General features: G+C 33.3%; 1 protein-coding gene across 1 annotated transcript in view; it reads left to right on the top strand.

Annotated features, from left to right (window-relative positions):
- The window catches only part of spidey (hydroxysteroid 17-beta dehydrogenase 12 spidey), a 94,626-nt gene extending 72,195 nt beyond the window's left edge, over positions 1–22,431 (top strand). The window contains exons 4-6 of the mRNA XM_085950288.1: positions 934–1,102; positions 20,466–20,634; positions 21,137–22,431. Coding sequence (XP_085806414.1) covers positions 934–1,102; positions 20,466–20,634; positions 21,137–21,472 — 674 coding nt within the window. The 3' untranslated portion in view covers positions 21,473–22,431. The remainder of the gene's footprint in view (positions 1–933; positions 1,103–20,465; positions 20,635–21,136) is intronic.
- Positions 22,432–22,679: the final 248 nt, after the last annotated feature.

The raw sequence follows: 22,679 nt of genomic DNA, 5'->3' as shown, positions 1-22,679 counted from the left end.
AGAATATATTAATAATTTAGTTGCTAGGACCCCCTTAGCAACCAATAATAGTGTTTTACTTTTTATGATTTTTTTCCGAAATAACTTTCCATACAAAACAGAATTTACTGAAAATGAATTCAATTCTGCTTAAAGATGGCTAAAAGTATTAAAAGTATGCATTGTCTTCGTGTTCTGATATATTCAAAAAATTTCAAATGTCTAGCTAGTCGGGAAGTCAGTTAAAAAAAATCGATTACAAGATTTGTATTGGACAATCAAGAAAAAAATTGTATTGGACAAACAAGAATACTACCTAATAGAAACGTGGTAAAATAGAATTTTAAAAACATATTGATTTAATACAACGACAGCAGCCATTTGTTGAGTGAGTCTAAACAGATAGTGCATGTATTAGGAAATGACTATCAAAGATGCCTGACTCAGAAGATTAGTGGTTAGGTTAGACTGTTTGACAAGCAAAAGGCGTGTGTGCAAGTCATACTCAATCCATAGTTTTTGTCGATGATTTTTTTTTAAATATTTCTTTTCATGAAATACTATGGATATTATTATTCTACGCAAATATAATATATTCCTTTTAACACTATAAGAGGCAATAAGGTCCAATGAAAGTGGTGTAGTAAAAAAATAGTTATAAATACAAGTAAAACAATCACAAACACCCACTGAGAAAATTACATAACTATATTATCACTTCGCCAGGATCGAACCCGAAGCCTCAAGATGAAAGTTCAGAGAAGATAATAATGTTACCATTTTTTTTTATTACTGTTTTGATGATAGAAATACGATGAAGCCTGAAAAATTCCTACCAAAAATGGAATACAATGAATAAGTTTATTATTTTTATTAATTCTCCAGTAGTCAAAAAATTAAGTTCTTAGTACGTTATTAAATCCATTTGTTTTATAAAAAAACTTTTGCTTCTAGGGGAAGAATCCAATGTCGAGACGAAGTGTATCGTGGCTGACTTCACAGAGACTGAAGGAGTCTACGATCGCATTGAAAAGCAGCTGACCGGATTGGAGATTGGCATTCTCATCAACAATGTTGGTGTTTCCTTCTCATATCCTGAGTACTTCCTGGAAGTGCCTGACAAGTAAGTGAAAAAGACAGAGCCACACAATAAATTAATGTACATAACGCAAAAGTTGTCAATGTTACACACCAGCAATGCGAGCGTATACCGTGGCAACACGTACCTATGGAGCACGACTTATTATTCTCGTCCTGAATTATTTAACAAACAGCTATTTTTTTTTTTAAATCAACGAATAATTTTCAAGATTTCAGATTGTTCTATTCTTTATTCGTATTTTATTATAACGTTTTTATTAGCTCGTATTCTTGTTTGTCCGGTGGTTGTTTGTCCAGTACAAATCTTGCAATCGATTTTTAATTAACTTTCCGACTAGCTAGACATTTAAAACTTTTAGAATATATTATCAGAACACGATGCCAATGCATTCTTTTAATACTTTTAGCCATCGCAGAATTGAATTCATTTTCAGTTAATTCTGTTTTGTATGGAAAGTTATTTCAGAAAAATCCATAAAAAGTAAAAGACTATTATTGGTTGCTAAGGGGGTGGTCCTAGGAACTAAATTATTAATATATACGTGCGTTACTATGGAAATCAAAATGAAATGTCAAAATGACATTTCAGTATTCTATATTTGTTTGTTTGTTTGTTTTTTATTTACTTCATATCAAGTACAAGTTTAAGCATATCGAGCATAATAATTCAACAGAAAATTTAAAAACGTTGTATATAAAAAGTTATTTGTAGTATTTTTTAGAATGTTCTGTATTATTCGTTGAATAAAAAAAATAATTTACTATATTATTAGCAAGTGCAAGTACGGGAGGTCCAGACGTCGGTTATTAATTAATGTAATTGATACCTTGATTTCAGTACCTAGCTTGACGAAATTTGTTGAGCTCATCAATAATATGTAAATACTACTAGTTAATTTCGTCGTAATTGGATGTAATCGTGCAGGTTCGAGTAATACTGACCCTTCGTATTTTTTTCAAAGATTTTAAAATCATGTATGTAGATTTTTTTTTCTTTTATTGTGTTAACTGTCAATTTATGGTGGAACTGTACATATTATTGATTAATTTAATAAAACGAAAAAAATTGTACTTATTCCACTTTTATTATTTAATAAATTTGGACCGGTTTCCTTAGTTGAAAATGTCCCTGAGAAGGAAATTTAAAAAAAATTGAGTTTTATTTAATTAAGTTTTATAAAACTGGCGGGTATAAAAGAAACTAAACAAAATTGAAGCTCATACAAATCTCAACAAAATATCAACAATGCATAGCTTGTTGACTTCTTGCATTGCAGTATAATACTATTGTAAAATATATTGCCAAACAAAGTAGTTACATAAAGTCTATGATGGTTTTCTCCGTAGTCTCGACCTCTGGTTCGAGAAGTAAGTTATTCCTAAGGGTGGTATCCGGCTGCATAGCCCCATAAATTCTTAAACCGGCAACTACTAATTTATCAGCGTCGCGACGTCATCTCTGCATCTTGATCTCTGGCCGTCGCGGCGCCTGGGGGGCGTCGGATGACGTTGCTTCTGTGCCAAGTCCCTGCACGAGTGTTGGGCACTTTTAGTAGGCATGTCGAATTACTTGAATTTTCGATAACCGTATATTCGAGTCTTTACAGTACAATTACTCGACTAATTGTGTAGGCATGGTTTTGTTACAAAATAAAACTCTAAAAGTAAAGATATGACACCTGCTCAGACACGGGCTATAGATTTCTTCAAACCTATTGGATCCCAGTGGCAAAGGTGGTGGTAGGCTATTAAGATTAGACATAAATAGCGCACACTAACCATTGTCAGTCATACTTATTTGATTTCATTAAAACTAAGTGCTGGTTAGTTTTTTCAAATTCAGTTAAACCCTGTCTTAACTAATCCATAAGAGTTTAGATAATTACGATGGCTTATCTGACAAAAATAGTGCTCACTTTTTCAGTCATACTTATTTGTTTTTGTATAATTAAGAATACATATTACAGATGCCAGTGGCGAAGGCTCCATACTAAGCGATTATTTAAAGCTTACCTTCTATTTTCAAGTATTTAATTTATATAAATAAATATCTATATTGTAGGTCGTAGGACATTGTAGGTTATAATAAAAATATTGATTGCCATCTATCGTCGTTATTTATAAGTAGAGCTTTTAATTTAGTCATGTTTCGAATCAAAAATAAATGACGGAACGTCCAACGTGAGTGCTATTTTTAGAATTATTTCAACGATAATCCAAGCCGAATTTTCTACCGAAATTCAGTTGCCAACTTCATGCATGTCTGGGTTTTTGTTCGAGACTCAGAAGCGTTAACAGACAAGCTTATTCGAAATGTTGATTTGTTTATTGTGTTTGCTTATCTTTAAAAGCAAATAATAAATAATAAGGATAATTAAAAAAAATAATAACTATTGTGTTCGATCACATATAATTTATAAATTGTTATTAAAAATAAATATTGTATTAATTCGCGATTATTATTTAGGTTACTTCAGTCATAGACAAACATAACATGCTATTCACAGTTTATGTCATTTTGACATGTCAAAGCGGTGGTAAAGGTTTATTTTATAATACAAAATTCATTGTGTTACTGTGAATGTGGATAAATTATCTCATACTGTACCGAAATCATTCGCCAGTGCTTATATATAAGTATTTATTAAATTGTGTAGTGTCCCGGTAGAAAATGTGCGAACGATTGCATTTAAAAATTATCAAAGCTTGACCTTCCAAGGGTTCATTTAGATTTGAATACAGCAAAAAAACTTATATTAGACATTTTCACAACAATTTATAAATGATAAATATTTGTTTTTAACTGGCAGTTATACATTAAACAAACTTTTTTGTTGGCGATGCGTATTGTTTGGTAAAGAAAGTATGCGTGGAATTCTACTGCCATAAGTGATTTAAATAATTTGACAAATTCAGCGGTGAAACCTATGACCAGTGTGTCGTTGTCATTAGTGTGCACCTATTCATCAGTAGTAATATCGTAAGTATTATCTTCTTATTTCCCGTAAGTTACCTGACAAGTGTGCTCTTTTTCTCTGATCTCCACAGCTTACCTCTTTCCAAAAGTCACCCTTCGCCACTGACAGATGCTGTTAGTTAGTTTGTTTTTTAATTCATTAAGCTTTGCCTATACTAAATCATTTTTTTTTCGATCATGTCCGATCCTAATAAGATTATAATATATGGGCCTCCACAGAATAGAGGTTTGTATTAACAGATTTTATTTTTACGAGGCATGGATGTCAGCCACTTGCTCAACCTATTAGGTCCATACTCTGATCCTTAGACAAATTCAAAAACAATATGTGTACTTGCCAGACTTAGGATTCGAACATGGGACCAACGACGCTATAGGCCCACGTTTATGTCACGTGGCCATTGTGGGTGACTAAACCATAATCGACAAAAAATATTCTTCTATGTATAAAATATCTAGAACTACTAATTTTTCAATACGAGACTAATGGTATTAGTTATGTTATTAATTGGTGACTTTTTGGTGTGTATATTATTTCTCTAAGCAAATAATAAATAATTGAATTTGGCCAATCCAAAGAATTCTCCTGTAAAATATTTCAGGTGGGATTAAGAAAGGTTCTTAATTCGTTTGAAGAAAGGTAATTTTTATTGAAAATGTATGACAGCACGTGCATTCAATACAATAAGTATACATGTAATATGAGGTGAGAGTACAAACTTAAATTTAAATTCAAAATTAAATTTGGAGCTACACAAATAAAAACACATGGTTGAATTACGTTGGTTTAGCATGAGTGTGATAAAATTACTACTGATACAATAAAATAACGATTACATCGAATCTCTGCATAAAAGATCGGTTCAAGCTCGAACTGTATGACTGACTATACAGTTAACTGATGTGCCCCATCACTAGTGCTAGCCGTGAATACTATTTGGCCGCCCGCATGCAACGAAACTGACCTTTTCGTTGTTTTTACTCAGGGGATATGACGGTGCAATGGACGCTTTATGAATATTTTATCGACTCTCGAGAGTAAATATTATTTTGCTTGATGTTTCTTTAGTCGCGTCTGTATTTGAGAAGAATTATAATAGTATCGGAAAGCAAACAATATGACAAAAGTAAACTACATACTTTAAATTTACTAGTAACTGAACACTGCTCTTGAACTATTTAGAAAGAATGCTATCAGGTTTAAATTACCTGATATTGAGCTTCTTAATTCCTAACTGGACAAAGGTTGTATTACCTAACACCTTGTTTAGATTGTTCATTATAAAAAAATATGGTTATTAGTTATTACATAATCGCTTTATATATATATATATATATATTAGTCTGTTTTTTCAAGGTTTATAATACCTACATGATAATTTGTTAAGGAGAAAGAGATTTTTAGTTAGTTTTTATTCTTTGGTAATTAATAGGTAACATTTTTGTTTAACTATTTGAAATAATTTTGAACATTGCCTATGTACGATGGTGTGGACTAATAAAAGATAACGAATTTACGAGCAGTCGTTAGTAAGTAAGTATTATAATATCTCCGATAGATACTCAAAAATCTATTGTTACAAACGGCCAATATAAGGCAGCTGCACTTGCGTATATATGGGGCTGAATTCCAGGATACTGATCATTCTACTCTGGAGTGTCTCCACAAATCAACTTAAAGGGTAGAGCTCGGTAAGTTGGCCTCGTCATCGTCGTTGGTCGGCAATTGCGAGTTATTTTTTATCATGCAAGGAGGTCTATTATTATCAAGACTTTGTGACGACAGATTACATTTAAATTGGTTTACCAATCAAGGTCTACGTGGGTTGCTTCCGGAACGCTATCGGCACAATTTTGAAGGGTACATAAAGACACATACGTGCGGAGAAAAAAGTAATCTTGTAACAATTAAACTATTTAAGATTTGTTACAATAATTAATTTTAGTTTTATTTAAGGGGGTAAGTTGGTATATTTTCGATATATTATAGAGTAAGAGTCAAGCCATAATTATTAAATTTAATGACCTCATCAAACCACAACTGACCTACACCACATTCGGTATTAATCGGGCTGTCACGTATCTACGTTTGAATGTGAAGTATCGTTTTTGGTTACTGTGATTGTCTTAGGAGTAGTTACCCAAGACTCGCCATCCATTCAAGTGTGCTTTGACTGAATTTACATGACTTACGAAACTGCAAATAGATCCGTTCTAGACTTTCACGTTGGCAGTATGACGCCACATTTTTTTTTAAATGTGGCCTTTTCGGCGCCCAGTTCGGACAGTCTGATGTACCCAATAGCTGGTTGAACCGACTTGAGCATCTTTTCCCTTTCCATACATATTTTATGACATTCCTAGATATGTGATTTACATCTTATATTTCTCCGCCTAATGGACATGGTAAACGAGTAACAAAACCATGCTCATAGACAGGTTACTACTTTAAATTCTCTTACGATGATATTATTAGGTAATATTATATCAGTTGCTAATAGCGTCATAGACAAGTTAAGTTTATGAGCGTTGTGACGTCATCTACATATCGAGGACGTCGCGCCGTCTGGGGAGCGTTGCGACTGGGCGCCGCGGTGCCAAGTTTAGATACTGCCTGGCCACACGCCTACAACAAAACTGACCTTTTCGATGCTATTGTTTTGACCCGGGGGACGTGCGCGCCGGTGCATCGGACGCTTTTTGAATACTTTATGGAGGCACGAAGATACAATATTATTTTTGTGAAAATTTTATTTGAGTTACCGTGTAGTTGGAGATAAACAATGCCAATATGAAAACATTAACGTTTGTTCAAAGTCGGCGGGTGGACTATATAAAAAAGTAGTCTACGCTACTAGAGAGTTTATGAATTTTTGAAAATTTAAACAGAAGGGAGGTTTATGAAATCTTAATACCAACCGAACTATTAAAATAGGTACTTATATATTTAATATTAATAACCATGCTCTTGCTTTTTCGTAAAAAGTGGTTGAGTGGGTTAGTTGCATTGATGTGGGGCTAATTAGGTTCCTCCATTTATATCTTTAATTTTCTTTATGGCCAGGATTAAATATTTTGTGTAGTGTTCTTGAGTTGTTCTATTGCTTAGTACTTCGTGAAGCTTTTGGAGGTCAATTTCATGATTATGCTGTCTACATTATCTACTTATATATTGCTAGAAAAAATACATGATAGCAGTGCCACCTGTCAACATTCTTGCTAAAACTAATAAATCATACACAAAGAAATATAGGGAAACAATATTCATAGCTAAAAATGCATCAATTTGAATACCAAAATTGATTGGTAGATCTGTTTCGATAAAGACGGTGTATTTTACATAAATTTCACCTTGAAGGAAACTCGCATGGGATAGCTACCACGTGGACCCTATTGCGTCATCATTACTGTGCAGTGCAATGCGACAACGCCACGTGGCACCGATTGGGTGCAGAACTAACCTGCCATTGTGGATGCCAATTGAGAGGGCAATAACTAAAACATGATTTTTTTATTCGTCGAGTATTTCACAAGATTTAAGAATGTAACATTCTGTTAATGACCATAATTTGAAAACACTTCTGAGAAATATATAGAATACTAGGAAAAATCTTTTTTAAAAACAATACTGCAATCAACAGGATTCGAGCCTCCAGGAATAGCGCCTGTGCGCACTCACTGTTCTTGCTCACTATGCTATATTATGTATCTTATCTAACTACGAAAAATTGAACCAATGGTTTTTACAATACTCTTTGAAGCGGTTTCTAAATTGCGTTACTAATTTTGTTAAAGCTATACTTCAGCTGAGGCATGGTCTAAAAAGATCGTGACGGGACGATGTGCGGATTGTGCAAATGACGCGTGCCGAACGAAATATAATTTGTCATAAAAATCAAACATGCGTCCTTTTAATGTTATGTTTATTATTATATTTGTTATAACAATAGTATATTCATTGTCATGTTTTATTTTTCAAGCACATGCGGAACGTTTTTTAGTCATCTTTACACGATTTAGGAATATATTCCTCCGACGCCATCACAAAACAAATTGACGTGCTCACACTTAGACTATCAGTCTCCGATTGGCGACGACTGCGAAATTTCGTTCCACCTACTGTTGAAAATTATTTGCCGTTTTACTTATGTATGCTCTTAATAGAGATTTTTTTATTAAGTTTAATGACAATTTATTTTGCTACTCGTTTTTTATAATATGTTTAAGTACTAATAATATGTTTGCAAAAAAAAAATATTCTATTTGAAAACCTAGTTTGCTTGATGCGATTATCTCAAAATGGCTGTATATAGAGATTACCGATTCACCTCACTTAAGGGGGAACATGCTCGTCGAAGGTCAAAATTGAGTTTTTATTGTATTTTCAAACCATGATTCTGGACACTCCTTAAACGTTGTAGATAATCTATTTATATAATTTTGAAGCCTTATTATCCTTTATAGTTATTTTAAACATTTGATGACTGCATAAAGTATTTTTGTTACATAAAATAGTATTCTTTTAAACCTCTCGCTCTAATGTTTTAGAATATAGTCATATCTCGGTACATAACTGTGCAGCGGTGTTAAGATTTTTTACATTTATTAATTTTTTAACGCATTTATAAAACCATTAGTATAATTTATTACGAGATAATTTTTGTAAAATATTCACGATAAAAAATTATATTGATAATCTCTGTGATCCCAAATTTGACAAGAATTAGGCATTTTATTATTCAAAAAATCGGCAAGATTAACACATTTGAAGATGATTTTAAAGATATTTATTATAAGCTATGTCTTTGACCATTCAAATGTGATAAACATCTTATGAATAATGATTGCTTTATAATAATTATTGACCTAAGAATAAGGTAGTGTTTTTTTGAAATACGCCATTTCTTTTGTCATTCCCCAGTAGTTAAGCTACAACATACGGCCGTAGCCATAAATTGACAAACTATAATTAAAGTAGGGAGTAAAATTATGTTAACGCGCGTGTTTGAACATGTACCTAACTGAATTTTTTTTTATTTTTTTTAAACGGTACATGTTCAAACACGCGCGTCAATATCATTTTACTCCCTACTTTGATTATAGTTTGTCAATTTATGGCTACGGCCGTATGTTGTAGTTTAACTACTGGGGAATGACAAAAGAAATGGCGTATTTCAAAAAAACACTACCTTATTCTTAGGTCAATAATTATTATAAAGCAATCATTATTCATAAAATATTTATCACACTTGAATGTTCAAAGACATAGTTTATAATAGGTATCTTTAAAATTATCTTCAAATGTGTTAATCTTGCCGATTTTTTGAATAATAAAATGCCTAATTCTTGTCAAATTTGGGATCACAGAGATTATCAATATAATTTTTTATCGTGAATATTTTACAAAAATTATCTCGTAATAAATTATACTAATGGTTTTATAAATGCGTTTAAAAAATAATAAATGTAAAAAATCTTAACACCGCTGCACAGTTATGTACCGAAATATGACTATATTCTAAAACATTAGAGCGAGAGGTTTAAAAGAATACTATTTTATGTAACAAAAATACTTTATGCAGTCATCAAATGTTCAAAATAACTATAAAGGATAATAAGGCTTCAAAATTATATAAATAGATTATCTACAACGTTTAAGGAGTGTCCAGAGTCATGGTTTGAAAATACAATAAAAACTCAATTTTGACCTTCGACGAGCATGTCCCCCCTTAATGATTTTTTTTTTTTTTTTTTAATTAAAAGAGTTTTTTTGTTCGCCAATAAAAATGTCTATTGATCTAATATGGAGAAAGGTAGCATGTTATTTGGTTACCACAAAAGAATATTGCGATCAGTGCTTCATAATAAATGATGCTGAGCATGGCCCCCACAAGGGGGGGACTGACAGGGCTCTAGCCTAAGGCCCGGGCTCATGAAGGGCCTTGCGTGATGAGTTGATCATTGAGATGAACACTGATCACAAATTCGGTCAAATAGTTAATAATAATTAGTAATTAATAAAGGCGCTATTTGACTTAAATGGTATTATTAATTAAAAATTTTAGTTGTACGATGCAATTTTTAACTGTGTGCTGATACTCAACAATTCCATAAAATCGCTAAAAATACACCGCAAATTTACCGCGTACACCATTTTTGGAAAACGCTACTGCAGTGCGTCACACTGCCTTTACCCTTAGCGATATATAGAGGGGCCTGCCAAATGCCCTAGCCTGGAGGCCAGCTTCAGTATATAGGGGCTATAATGCTGAGTGTTGACTACTCAATAATTCAAATGAATTTGTTCACAAAAAATCGATATAAACTAGTCGAAATAAGCTTAATTTTACCTTGCAGAACCTTGGAGTACCGCGGAATACCATTTAAGGAAAACTACTATAGAAAATCACATTGCTCTTAACCTTGACGATAGGTAGGGGGGCCGTTTCAGGATGACGGGGGATGACCTTACGGTAGGTATATTAAAAGAATCACTAAGTGCGGAGATAAAAACAGAAAAAGCTATTTAAAATTCATTATAATGCGCATGCTCGTCGTTGATAAGCAAATAAACAAACTCATAAGTCACAAGACCGTGCAGATAATAGCTTCCTTTAACTGCAATATGCAAGTTGCGCTGGGTACTTATTGTCTGTTTATCTTAGAGCTTCGGAAGACGCCTGAAAGATGTTAGGAAATGTTTTCAGGAAAATATTATCCGTTGCTAGGAAATCCGAGTAAACAAGATGAGCTCCAAAGTGTAACAGGATTTCACTATGCATACAATCTATTTGGGCCTATGAGTACACTGAGTCTGGTGGCTGAGACGATATTACACCATGAGGTAAAGATATATTTAATTTAATTGTGATTTTAAATAAAATAATGACCCTGTTATTGAGAAAAGGGAATCACATGATGGAATGTAATTAATGAAAATACCGGTAGATAATAGTGTCAATTATAAATCTTATAACAAATGTGTTATTGAATTATTCCGAAAGTAGTCAAACAAACGCCACCTCACACTAAATTTATGTTTTAATTTTTTATGGTAGTGCGAGTGATGCTCCTTTAAAAAAATCTACCAAAAGTATCAAAACCGGTCATTTTCATATCATTAAATACTGCCAACATTTAGTAATTCTAGATATCATGTTATTGCAATTTAAAATTGCTTTATGTACATGTTCTATCGGATCGGATAACCTTGATTTTTTTTAGCATACATATTTCTCTAAATTCTCTATTGCGCCAAAAAGAGATCATCATCAATGGCACTCAGCTCGAACAGGTGAAAAGCTGCATCTATCTGGGACAACAAGAGTGTCTATAGATGGATGTATATTTGATGAAATTGTTCGCAGAGTAAAGCTAGGCTGGAGTGCTTTTGACCACCTGAATAATGTCTTCAAAAGTGACCTTCCACTGTGCCTAAAACACAAAGTGTTCAATCAGTGTGTGTTTCCCGTGATCACATATGCGTGTAAAACATGGACGCTAAGTAAAAGAGAGATCCAGAAACTTGGTGAGGTGAGGAGAGGTGCATGCTGGGCATAATTCGAAAGGACAAAAAGAGGAATGAGTGGATAAGGAAGCAGACAAAGGTTTGCGATGTAATCGAGTTTATTAAAAGCCTTAAATGGAGATTGACTGGACACATAGCTCGAAGAAGAGACAATCGTTGGACAAATCTAGTCATCCGGTGGTATCCAAGAAGTATAAAACGTCCGCAAGGTAGACCTAGAAGCCGCTGGATCGATTGAATGATAAAGTTCTGCGGAAGTACGTGGCAACGCAATGCACAGGACCGAGAGAAGTGGAAGCAGCTTGAAGAGGCCTTCATCCAGCAGTGGATAGATTCAGGCTGATGATGATGACATATTTATATATATATACACATAATTCGTTGTTAACTCTAAATACCTAAACTATCGCCATACCAACTTTTGGCATGTCGATAGGTTAGCAACTCCACGATATAGATTTTTGAGTTTAAAGTTCATATGTTATATCAAAAACGGGACACTCATATTCGCAAAGGCAGCGGACATATTGTGCACGTTGGACCAATCATCGGTTATTATTAATCGGACGTACCACGGGACCTTACTTTTGGGTGTGGAGCATTAGTATTTCTTACTGGGAATCTCTAAGCAGCAGTTACTCATGACTGGTCGCCTTGCACTCAAGTGTGCTTTGACTGAATTATTTTTATACCATGTTCGAACTTATGAACATCATTTATTATGAACCTCCACAACATGGAGGTTGTATTAACAGATTTTTGTTTATTTTTACAAGAAATTTAAGTTAGACACTAACTTGTTCAACCTTGGGTCATACTCTGGATCCAAATATTTATGGTGTCGCCATACTGTTAACGTAAAGACCACTTTCTTAGATTTTTCGGCAGTTTTGTGTTAGCTTTTGTTTCATTCTACCATTAATTTTTAAATTTGTCCCTCAGTGTCTCTCTCCTATGGGCACTTTTACTTTAATATCATGTACATTCCGTTAGAATAGTGCGCCTACGATAGCGGAGAGATAACGCGGCGGATTTTATTGTCGTGGTTCCCGTGTTCGAATCCCGGGTCTGGTAATTAATTACATGTCATTTTTTTCAATGTGGACCCAAAGCACGGACCAAATAGGTTGAGCAAGTGGCCAACATTCATTTCTCGTAAATACAAAAATCTGTTAGTACAACCTCCACTTTGTGGGTAATGGATGGAAACATGTTGATGTAATGGAATGTGAATATATAATATTTATATAATATATATTATGAAACTGATAACAATAGTGCCTTAAGTCGTATTTTTCAAAAAATGAGATATATTATATAGATTTTGTGTCAAAATTATCATGTATTTCAAGGCTAATTCATTTTATGAGCCGTGATAAAGTTCCGATATTTTTAAAACCAAAAATTCATGTTTCTTTTCGCCGGTTTCCACAAATCAAGTGTTCTTTAAAACTCGGCTTGGTCGAAAGGAAGTATAAGTAGTTAAAATGCTAAGCTTTTAAACATAGGAGGTTCTTAGTGCTTTTTATTCATTCTGGCAATGCACATTAGAACCCCGCAGATTGAATCGTGCTTTGAAAGCTTAGCGTGTATGCGACGGATTGTCACGGCCTGCCGCAGAATTGTGCAGCGGGGTGCATCGTTCCCGAGATGCATTTCTTATATTGCATTGCACTTCTCACGGGGAAATAATGTACTTTGTAAAACCACTGCGGCTTCTCTATGCAAATCTGTCGGGGCTACTTGTAGGAAGGGATGCACTATAATGGTAGGCATCTGGAATATACATAGATGTTTTTAAAATCATTTAAAATGATTTAACTCTGTCCAACCTCTTTTGATTTAACCCACTTTCTTATTATGTTCTCTTTATGAATGATGTTATTGGTTTATGAGTAGTTTTTCCTCTAACCTCAATGTGTGAATGAAAGTAATCGTACTATCTTCAGTTTATTATATCAGTCAATTTACTCTTGATCTGTTACGGTGACTTCGTCGACAAGCCCTTTCAACTTAACCTAACTTTTTTTTTTCAATTTCGTTTTTAAATTTTCTGATAAATTATATAAACTTGACAATTCTATGTGATAATAAATACTTTTTTTTGTACTTGAAAGAAATACTGAATAAATTAATATAGAATACTGAAATGTCATTTTGACATTTCATATTGATTTCCATAGTAACGCACGTATATATTATAATTTAGTTGCTGAGACCACCCTCTTAGCAACCAATAATAGTATTTTACTTTTTACGGATTTCTTCCGAAATAACTTTTCATACAAAACAGAATTAACTTAAAATGAATTCAATTCTACTTAAAGATGGCTAAAAGTATTAAAAGAATGTTTTGGCATCGTGTTCTGATATATTCTAAAAGTTTCAAATGACTAGCTAGCCGGGAAGTTAGTTAAAAATTAATTGCAAGATTTGTACTGGATAAACAACCTCCGGACAAACAAGAATATGAGCTAAGAAACACGTGGTAATAAAATACCCTACGTCTGCTGATTGGTAAGTGGATTGTTTTTATTTTACAAAACCAACCCAATTTTAACGTACACTTGGAGGTGCATGTTGATCATAGCGTAAAATGACAACATATTAAATCAATGAATATGAAATTAGTTAAGTGTATTCGTTATCATAGGTGTTGCCAAATTGATGGAATTTCCAGTCTGAAATGTTTTTCGGCGAAAAGATAGCCACTGGTCATGCAAGAGTCACTAAGCTACTACAAGGTCTGAAGAACTCTGAAGCTCTAATTTGGTGGGAAAAACAACGGATTAAGAAGAGTGGAAAAAACATGGGAAGGGTTTCATTCGGCAGTAAATTGTCCGTAGTTGATAATGACAACTCGTCCACCGGGGAAACTACCCAAAATTTCAAGGCTTTGTGTTGATAATGCATTCAATATAGAAAAGTATTTTCTTTATAATTCTATTTCCTAAACGGGTCATAAAATCGAATAACCCTTTCTGGGATTAATCATTAAGTTAATTATAAACGGAAACCCAGAGGCTGATTATTAACTGTAAAATTGTTTTGTTCATTGCTAAGTTAATTTTAACTGAATAAAACATAAACATAATTATTTAAAAATCAAGGCTTTAACAATGAAATGAGAATTTGTGCAAAATTTTCAAACGGCATTATCTTAAAACAAGGTATTTTGAGTTGTTTCCCGATAGAGCTAAGGTATCAACATGCTGGTGTGATAGTCGCATCCTCTGGGAGAAACTCATAGTATGTCGGTTGAAAGTGAAGAGCTACTGAGATGTTGGATGATGTGAGAGAGATGCTTTCCACGTAGGAAAATTATTTATTATTTTATTAAATTTATTATTTAGTATTTTGGTAGGCTCCTCTCATTCATTACGCGGTATTTGTCTTTGAATATGAAGTCGTATCCATATATTAACAACATAATCATTATTGAATTAAAAATATAAGTATGTAATTAAATTGTTTAATATATTGAAAAGTAGATTTTTAATTAATTCTCACCAACAATATGCACATATTTTTTGGACTTATAGAATAGGTCAAAATTATTATGTCAGCAATATAATTTTATCTTATGTCATTATTATTATAACAAAGGATAACATTTTAGATATATAACAATATAAATAATACCAATTGCTTCAAATTGTATCGTATTGCTGTGATGAAAGCGATAATTCGAATTTCAATTTGCTGAAAACAAAAGATAACTGACACATCATTAGTTTTGACAGTAAACAATGAAAGATATTTACCAGTGAGTGTACTATTAAAAAATCAATATTTTGCGTAGTAATTATTATGAAGATACGCAGTTTATTAAGGCGAAGTCTTCACTGAGCCTTTTTTAAAGAGGCACCTAGCGGAAAAATACGAAGCTTGCAATTTGAGACATTTTTTTGATAATTTACAATTTCAACTATATTAATGAATAAATATGTATCTGAAAACATTAAAAATAAAAATATTTTTTATTTTAAGTCAAAGACAAACTTACAATTGTAAAAAATGTAATAAAATGTGAATTTGTTCTATCGATCCGCACCCTATTATTACATATACTTTATGGTCATATTTATTATTAAAATTTAGTTTATTAAGTTTTCTAAGCATCACCTAAGCGATTTTTGACAAATTCATAGTTTTAATATTTTTTATATCTATTTTAAAAAACATCGATTTTCATAAAAAATATAAATGTGTATAACTTGAAATCCTTTTTATTTATATCACATCAATTATTTTTATAAATATAAATAAAATATTTATATTAATCAATCAATTATTTTTATAAATATAAATAAAATATTTATATTAATATAAATAAAAAGGATTTCAAGTTATACACATTTATATTTTTTATAAAAATCGATGTTTTTTAAAATAGATATAAAAAATATTAAAACTATGAATTTGTCAAAAATCGCTTAGGTGATGCTTAGAAAACTTAATAAACTAAATTTTAATAATAAATATGACCATAAAGTATATGTAATAATAGGGTGCGGATCGATAGAACAAATTCACATTTTATTACATTTTTTACAATTGTAAGTTTGTCTTTGACTTAAAATAAAAAATATTTTTATTTTTAATGTTTTCAGATACATATTTATTCATTAATATAGTTAAATTGTAAATTATCAAAAAAATGTCTCAAATTGCAAGCTTCGTATTTTTCCGCTAGGTGCCTCTTTAAAAAAGGCTCAGTGAAGACTTCGCCTTAAGGTAAATAAAGGTTTATCAAGTATTTGAATATTTCAGCCGAATGATTTATAACATTGTGGCACATTGAAAGGTTTTATGTCGTCGTGTAAAATGTTATGGAAATCATCGAGTCACGTGGATTTTTAACATTAGCCGGTGACTGAGATATGGTGATAAACCAAAACTGCTCAGTTAAAGACTATGCTTAAATAGTGACGTCACGCGGCTATTCGAAACGAATGAAAAACCAGATTCTGCACGTGCATCGATCCAAAATTTTCCTATTCTACATACGCTTTTGAATCGAGTAAAATTTGTTACAAGCGACCAGGAAGGAGATTTTTTTCTTCTATATAACATGTCGCATCGACGCTGTGTGTGGCAGTATCTTAAGTTATTGCGCCTAAATACTTTCAGCACAACTTTGAATGACGCCTGACGTTCGTTACCCCACGATATACGGCATAAGGGATGTGGAAACGTGACGGTTGGTGGACGGAAAAGCAAGTAACCATATTATGTTGCATGTGTTTTGTGAATGACAACAAAATCACCTCGACGTGTTGTAGTTGAGACGAGCTTCCATATGCAATTTGCTTGAAAATAATATGGGAAAGATTTTTATATTATTAATACCTACTGAAAGTGTTAAACAATCGAAAAAGTGGTATTTAGTGATAGTATTTTGACTCATGTGTGTTATTTCTGTTATGACATTTAAAATTATTTAGCAAAAACGTGAAGCATGATTAAAAATGGTAACATCCCTCAGTTGTCATTCCATTTTTATTATTCACAAAATATGGCGGCTATTTGTTATGTTTATTGATTAAATTTTACAAGATTTTTCAACTAAATAATATTGCCTAAGTGTAGTATTACTGTCTGCTTATTTACTCATTGTGCCGGATAGTCTTTTTGTATGGCCTGAAAATTGGAAAATAAATGTCATAGCAGTAATGTGAAGCTTTTTGCAAATTAACTTGCTATTAAGTAATTTGTAGCTAACTTACTCAGTAATTGTTTTTTACTTCACTTCCATAGATGTTTACTCCATTTCTATAGAAGGATAATTTTTTAAACATCTTTGCTTTCAGCCGAGATATTATAATTATGTCCGTTATCCAAAACCTCTTTATATTACGGAGAATAACATTTTTATACCTAGAATTCATCAAAATGGAATAAATACTTATTTTTGTTTCGTGAATAATTCCTTAAGGGATTTCAATGAGAAAATGCCAAAAAAGGCTTAATGGATTTACTTTTTAGAGAGAAGTTGTTAATAATTTCTTTTGCTGAGTAATAAAATACGATTGGGTAATCTGAAAAAGCTTGAAATACTTAGGTAAGGTAAAACTCTCAATATTAAATAAATAAGTTTTATTTTTATTGGCGTGATATTTATTTCCCAGCGCGCGGGTCGCATCAGGTTCAGTTGTTCTGTCACGAATGGAAATGTTCTCTGGAGATTTCTTCGAAAAATCGTATTTGTTTCCGCGGCCGCCCGTGAAATTGCCATTAAGACAATTTAGTGGAAAATGGATGTTGGCCGGAATTAATTCTGGGCGATCGATATCAATAATAATTAAATATTTCCATTTTATTTTTTTAGGAGAATGCTTGAAAAGTATTATAATTATTATTGACTTCGTTCTCGTTTCTAGCCTACATGACTGAGGACCGTATTTAGTCTGAAAGACTGCCAAATTCTAAATCAGATTCTATGGATTTTACAGTCAATTCACTCAACTTTATCTGCGTTAGTCATCCATCTATATTACTAGTTAACCCAAAATGATTGTACAATTCAAATTACTTATTAATTTTCAAAATAAAAGGGATAAATGGAGTCACTCTATTATAAAATGTATTTTTGTTGTTAGGAACTAGGTATGCAAAAAATTTACGTTACAGCAAGTTTCAAAGCTTGGTTGTACTCACAGACGCTGTTGTCCGATAATACATTCCTTTACTTACATATGACTGTTTGTGAATTCACTCTCTTTTCAATCTGAGCCATCGTACAGTAGGCGGTTTTTTCTAAATTCTTTCACGATGTATAACAGTAAATTCTACAGAAAAGAGAGTGTCGAAAGGCTTGCGGTGCAATTAATTACCCGGGTATATAAAGTGCAGTAACAGATTCGATAACACAAACGTAGACGCCTCCAAACCAACCACCCCGCACCACAACCGATCGAAATCGAACGCATTGCGAGGCCCAATGCTTGAATGTGAAGTACGACAAGTTGTTTATACTGCAAGAGCCGTTATCGAAGACCGAGGTCACCACGCACTTTAGTGTGATTTTTTCGAGTTTACATGACTTGAAGTTAAGAATATTCGTTGGAAAAGGGGGCACGGAAAATTATTGACAACATTGTAAAATAAAATTTAAATCTAATAACTATTTTTTTTCAAACCAGGTCGGACGACTCGATAATCCCAACAGCTAGTTGGACCAAGTTTTCAGGCCATTCCCAGAGGATGTAGTTTGCATTTTGTATTTTTCCGCCACATGAGTATGTTAGTTGGGTCACAGGTTGAAACTCATCGATCTTGCGAGCGAAGCCACCATCACCAGATAAAAATGACTGGTATGTTGTTCAGGAGTCAGTGCTGGTATATCTCCGTTGTATACCAGATCCAAAAAACGTCCATAATATTGATAATATTAACGTGTGGTATTTCCATTCTATTCATACGAGAACTATTACATATGCGTGGGGACGCTGCCGTAGTTGAAAACTCCCGTCGTCGCAGCAAATGGGGAAAAAGGTCCGGTGAGTCTCGGGGGACGGGTCCGTCGGCGTGACGCAATTGTCGACGCGTCGGATCGTTCGAAACTTTGTACTTAATTTGCGTCGGTAATGTATTTGTTGTGTCGCAGGGACTGGGGAGGAACTGCGGCCGGGGTGTTTGCCCCATATGTACGCCCACCTCGACTTGGATCGGATTAAAAAAAGTGCTAAACCCTACTTTGGGCGCTGACATGATACTTATGTAAATACTATAAACGAAATAGACAAAACGTTCGATAATTAAAAAAAAATACAACAGCCGCGTTCAGTTTCAAAGTCATTTTTCAAAGTTTTACTTGAAAGTTTTCCGGGAATAAGTCAATGCGATTTACGTGTAATATTATATAACTCTGCACAAAGTTGATGAATACAAACTTTTTTGTTATGACAGCGTCGGTGAATATTTTTATTTTATTTTTTCTATAATGGTGTTTCAGTTGTTTGAAGTAAGGCATACAAAATTACTAAGAATTAAGAATTACACATTAATCTGTAAAATATTAAATAAATAAGTACGCCGGTAATTAACTATGCTATTAAAAGGTAATTTAATTGCAAAATTTTAGAAATCTCAGAGACATACATAATAATATTAGAAACACATTAGAAAGCAGTAAGAACGAGCAAGATTCTAACTAAAATTTATCACTTTAAATATAATTACATACCTACTTGTATTAAAAGTACCCATATTATAATTACAATAAAAATACCCGTAAATCGATAGGTAATACGATTTGATTATATTAAGAGGTAAACCGATTTAGCGAAAACCGTACATAATGCATAGGTACTCTAGTTTGAAGCGATATATAGTTATTCAAACATTAGATTGTAGGTAGGTATACAAAATGCGTTATTTAACTCATTGGTATTTAAAGTGTATGTATTTTCTAGCAGTGCTTTGGAAAAAAATTGGGCAATCTTAATTCAATGCACTGATGCATGGTAAAAATGATTAACCCAATTGTTGAACCAGTTTATGACTTCATCTGCTTCGTGTCACGATTTAAAAATTGTAGAATTAGGCGTGTTAAACATACACGTATAACGCAATTTTGAAATTTGAAAAATGATTTATTTAAATAGGGTCGTGAAAGAAAACAAAATAAATGATACTCCTTATAATAGTTTGACAGGTGCATACATTGCAGTAATAAGTAATAACATATCGAGTGATTAGCGTCGGATAATTGAGTCTGAAACACCAGAACAAAGACAATAAGTCATAACATACACGTAATCGTATGATAGAGAGGGAGACATGTGAGAAGACATGTGAGAATGTTAAAAATATGTAGTACCAACTGCCACCTGGTAATATTTGCTAGTATTTATTAATATATTTCTTTGTCTACAGGGAAGTCTTATACGAGCGCATCATCAAGGCCAACGTGGTGGCTGTCACCAGAATGTGCGCCATGATCATGCCAGGGATGGTGGAGAGACGCAAGGGACTTGTGATTAACCTTTCTTCGGCTGCGGCGCTGATGCCGGCTCCTCTGTTTGCAGTATATGCCGCCAGCAAGGTAAATGTCATATTCCAATAACGAAATTATTAACTCTCAAAAATGTATTTTATGAACGTTAATCATGATCGCTACTATAACCTAATTTGGGTCTCGGTCAACTCCAAAAAATGTCTCCACTACCTTCTATATATCGCAGTATATGTGAGAGAAAGACAATATGTAAAACCCCGTGCGATGCGTATTATCCCTTTGCCGTCACACAGTGGGCTCTTTGCATAGTAAGAAAAAAGTGAGTATTTTTGTGATGGTAAAAGACATGACGTATTGTTGTTTAAGTTACAATGTCTTAGTGTTCTCAACGAAATATAGTACTTTTATTCAAGTTGAAGAATGACAAAAGGAGAATCTGATAGATCACTGTCAACTTTAAAATAGTGTGGTAGATCCTTACAAATTTTGGTTACAGCCAATGGATATTCCTATAATAACATATTGAAACATCGTGTCGTAGACCTATTATTATTTGTCAGTGATAAATAATTCATTTTTTTTTACACAGATTTACGTTGACAAACTCAGCGAAGATCTGGCATCTTCCTACTCCCGCCACGGTCTGATCGTCCAGAGCGTCCTGCCAGGACCAGTCGCCACCAAGATGTCCAAGATCTACCGCGCCACCTGGATGGCACCCTCCCCCGACGACTTCGTCAAGTCCGCACTCACCACCTGCGGAAAGGAAGACAACACCACCGGGTATCGCCCACACGATTTGCTCGTCGGCGCTGTCAAGGCTATCGCGGCTGTGTGTCCTTCGGCGGCAGTTTGGTTGGTCACAAAAACTACTGAGAATATACGTAGAAGGGCACTGAAGAAAATGTCGAGCACAAATTTATAAAATGTAAAATAGGTTTTGTTAAACGTTTTTATTATATTTCTGTGTTCATATTCTAAATTGTTCTAGGTTTCTACTGTGGTTTATTTCAACATTTGATCATGTTTGGTTATTAAAATTTAAATATACCTATTAAAGAAAATATCTATATAGATGAAGTCTGAACTTATAAATGAGAAATAAAAAATGACCCCTGGACTACTCATTAGATTAACTACAGTCACTGGCAAAGAGTGGGGATCCGACAAAAATAGTGCACCCTAACCTTTGACAGTCATACTGATTATTATGTGTTTTCATTGAACTAATAATACAAATTGCAGATGGTGATGGTAAGTGTTTATAGTTAAATTAAACCCTACCTAAACCAAACCTTAATAGATAAAAAAATATTATGGTTTCATTTAAGAGGGTTTAATTGTATTCTAAAAACTAGTCAATACCATCTATGTACAATTTGTGTTATTAGTTCAATGAAAACAAATTACCATGACTGACAAAATTTAGTGTGCACTATTTGTGTCTGATATTTACAGCCTATATACACTCTTAGCTACTGACTACAGATCACTTCGTATTGCATACTTCTACTATAAGATTTATTTGACAATACATTTGCAAAGTATGAAGAAGCAAGCCGCCACGGTGAGTAGACAAGCCAGCTACCAATAACATAACCCTTTGGCGTTATTATATGGTTTATAATCTTGTAAAATCGTTTGTAACTGCACGCGAGAAAGTAAACAGTCGATACAGAATCTGACAGCGATTGCTGCAGTTAAGGCGATAATTCAGTGAAACGGCAAATAATTTTCAACTATAGGCGCGACGAAATTTTGCACTCGCTGGCAGTCTGAGAGCGAACGTCGAGGTGTCAATACGTCAATTTGTTTCGTGATGGCGACGGGAGTATTAATTCTTAAATCGTGTAAAGATGACTAAAAACGTTACCCATTTACTTTAAAAAGAAAAAATGTCAATGAATATATTATTATTGTTACTAATAGAATAATAAACAGAACATTAAATGGACGCATGTTGGATTTATATGACAAATAATTATATTTCGCATCGCCTAGCCACGATCTTTTTAGACCACGCCTCAACTGAGGTATAGCCTTAACGAATTTGGAAATGCCAACTTGACGGTGGCAATGTGTGTGCAGTTTACCACTTACATTATGCTACTTTATTAGTTCAAGAAATGTGT

This window comes from Rhyacophila brunnea, unplaced genomic scaffold, assembly GCF_057557595.1.
Source record: "Rhyacophila brunnea isolate RB1 unplaced genomic scaffold, BYU_Rbru_1.0 scaffold_23, whole genome shotgun sequence".
NCBI classification, from domain to species: domain Eukaryota; kingdom Metazoa; phylum Arthropoda; class Insecta; order Trichoptera; family Rhyacophilidae; genus Rhyacophila; species Rhyacophila brunnea.
This window is presented reverse-complemented; position numbering and strand designations above follow the sequence as displayed.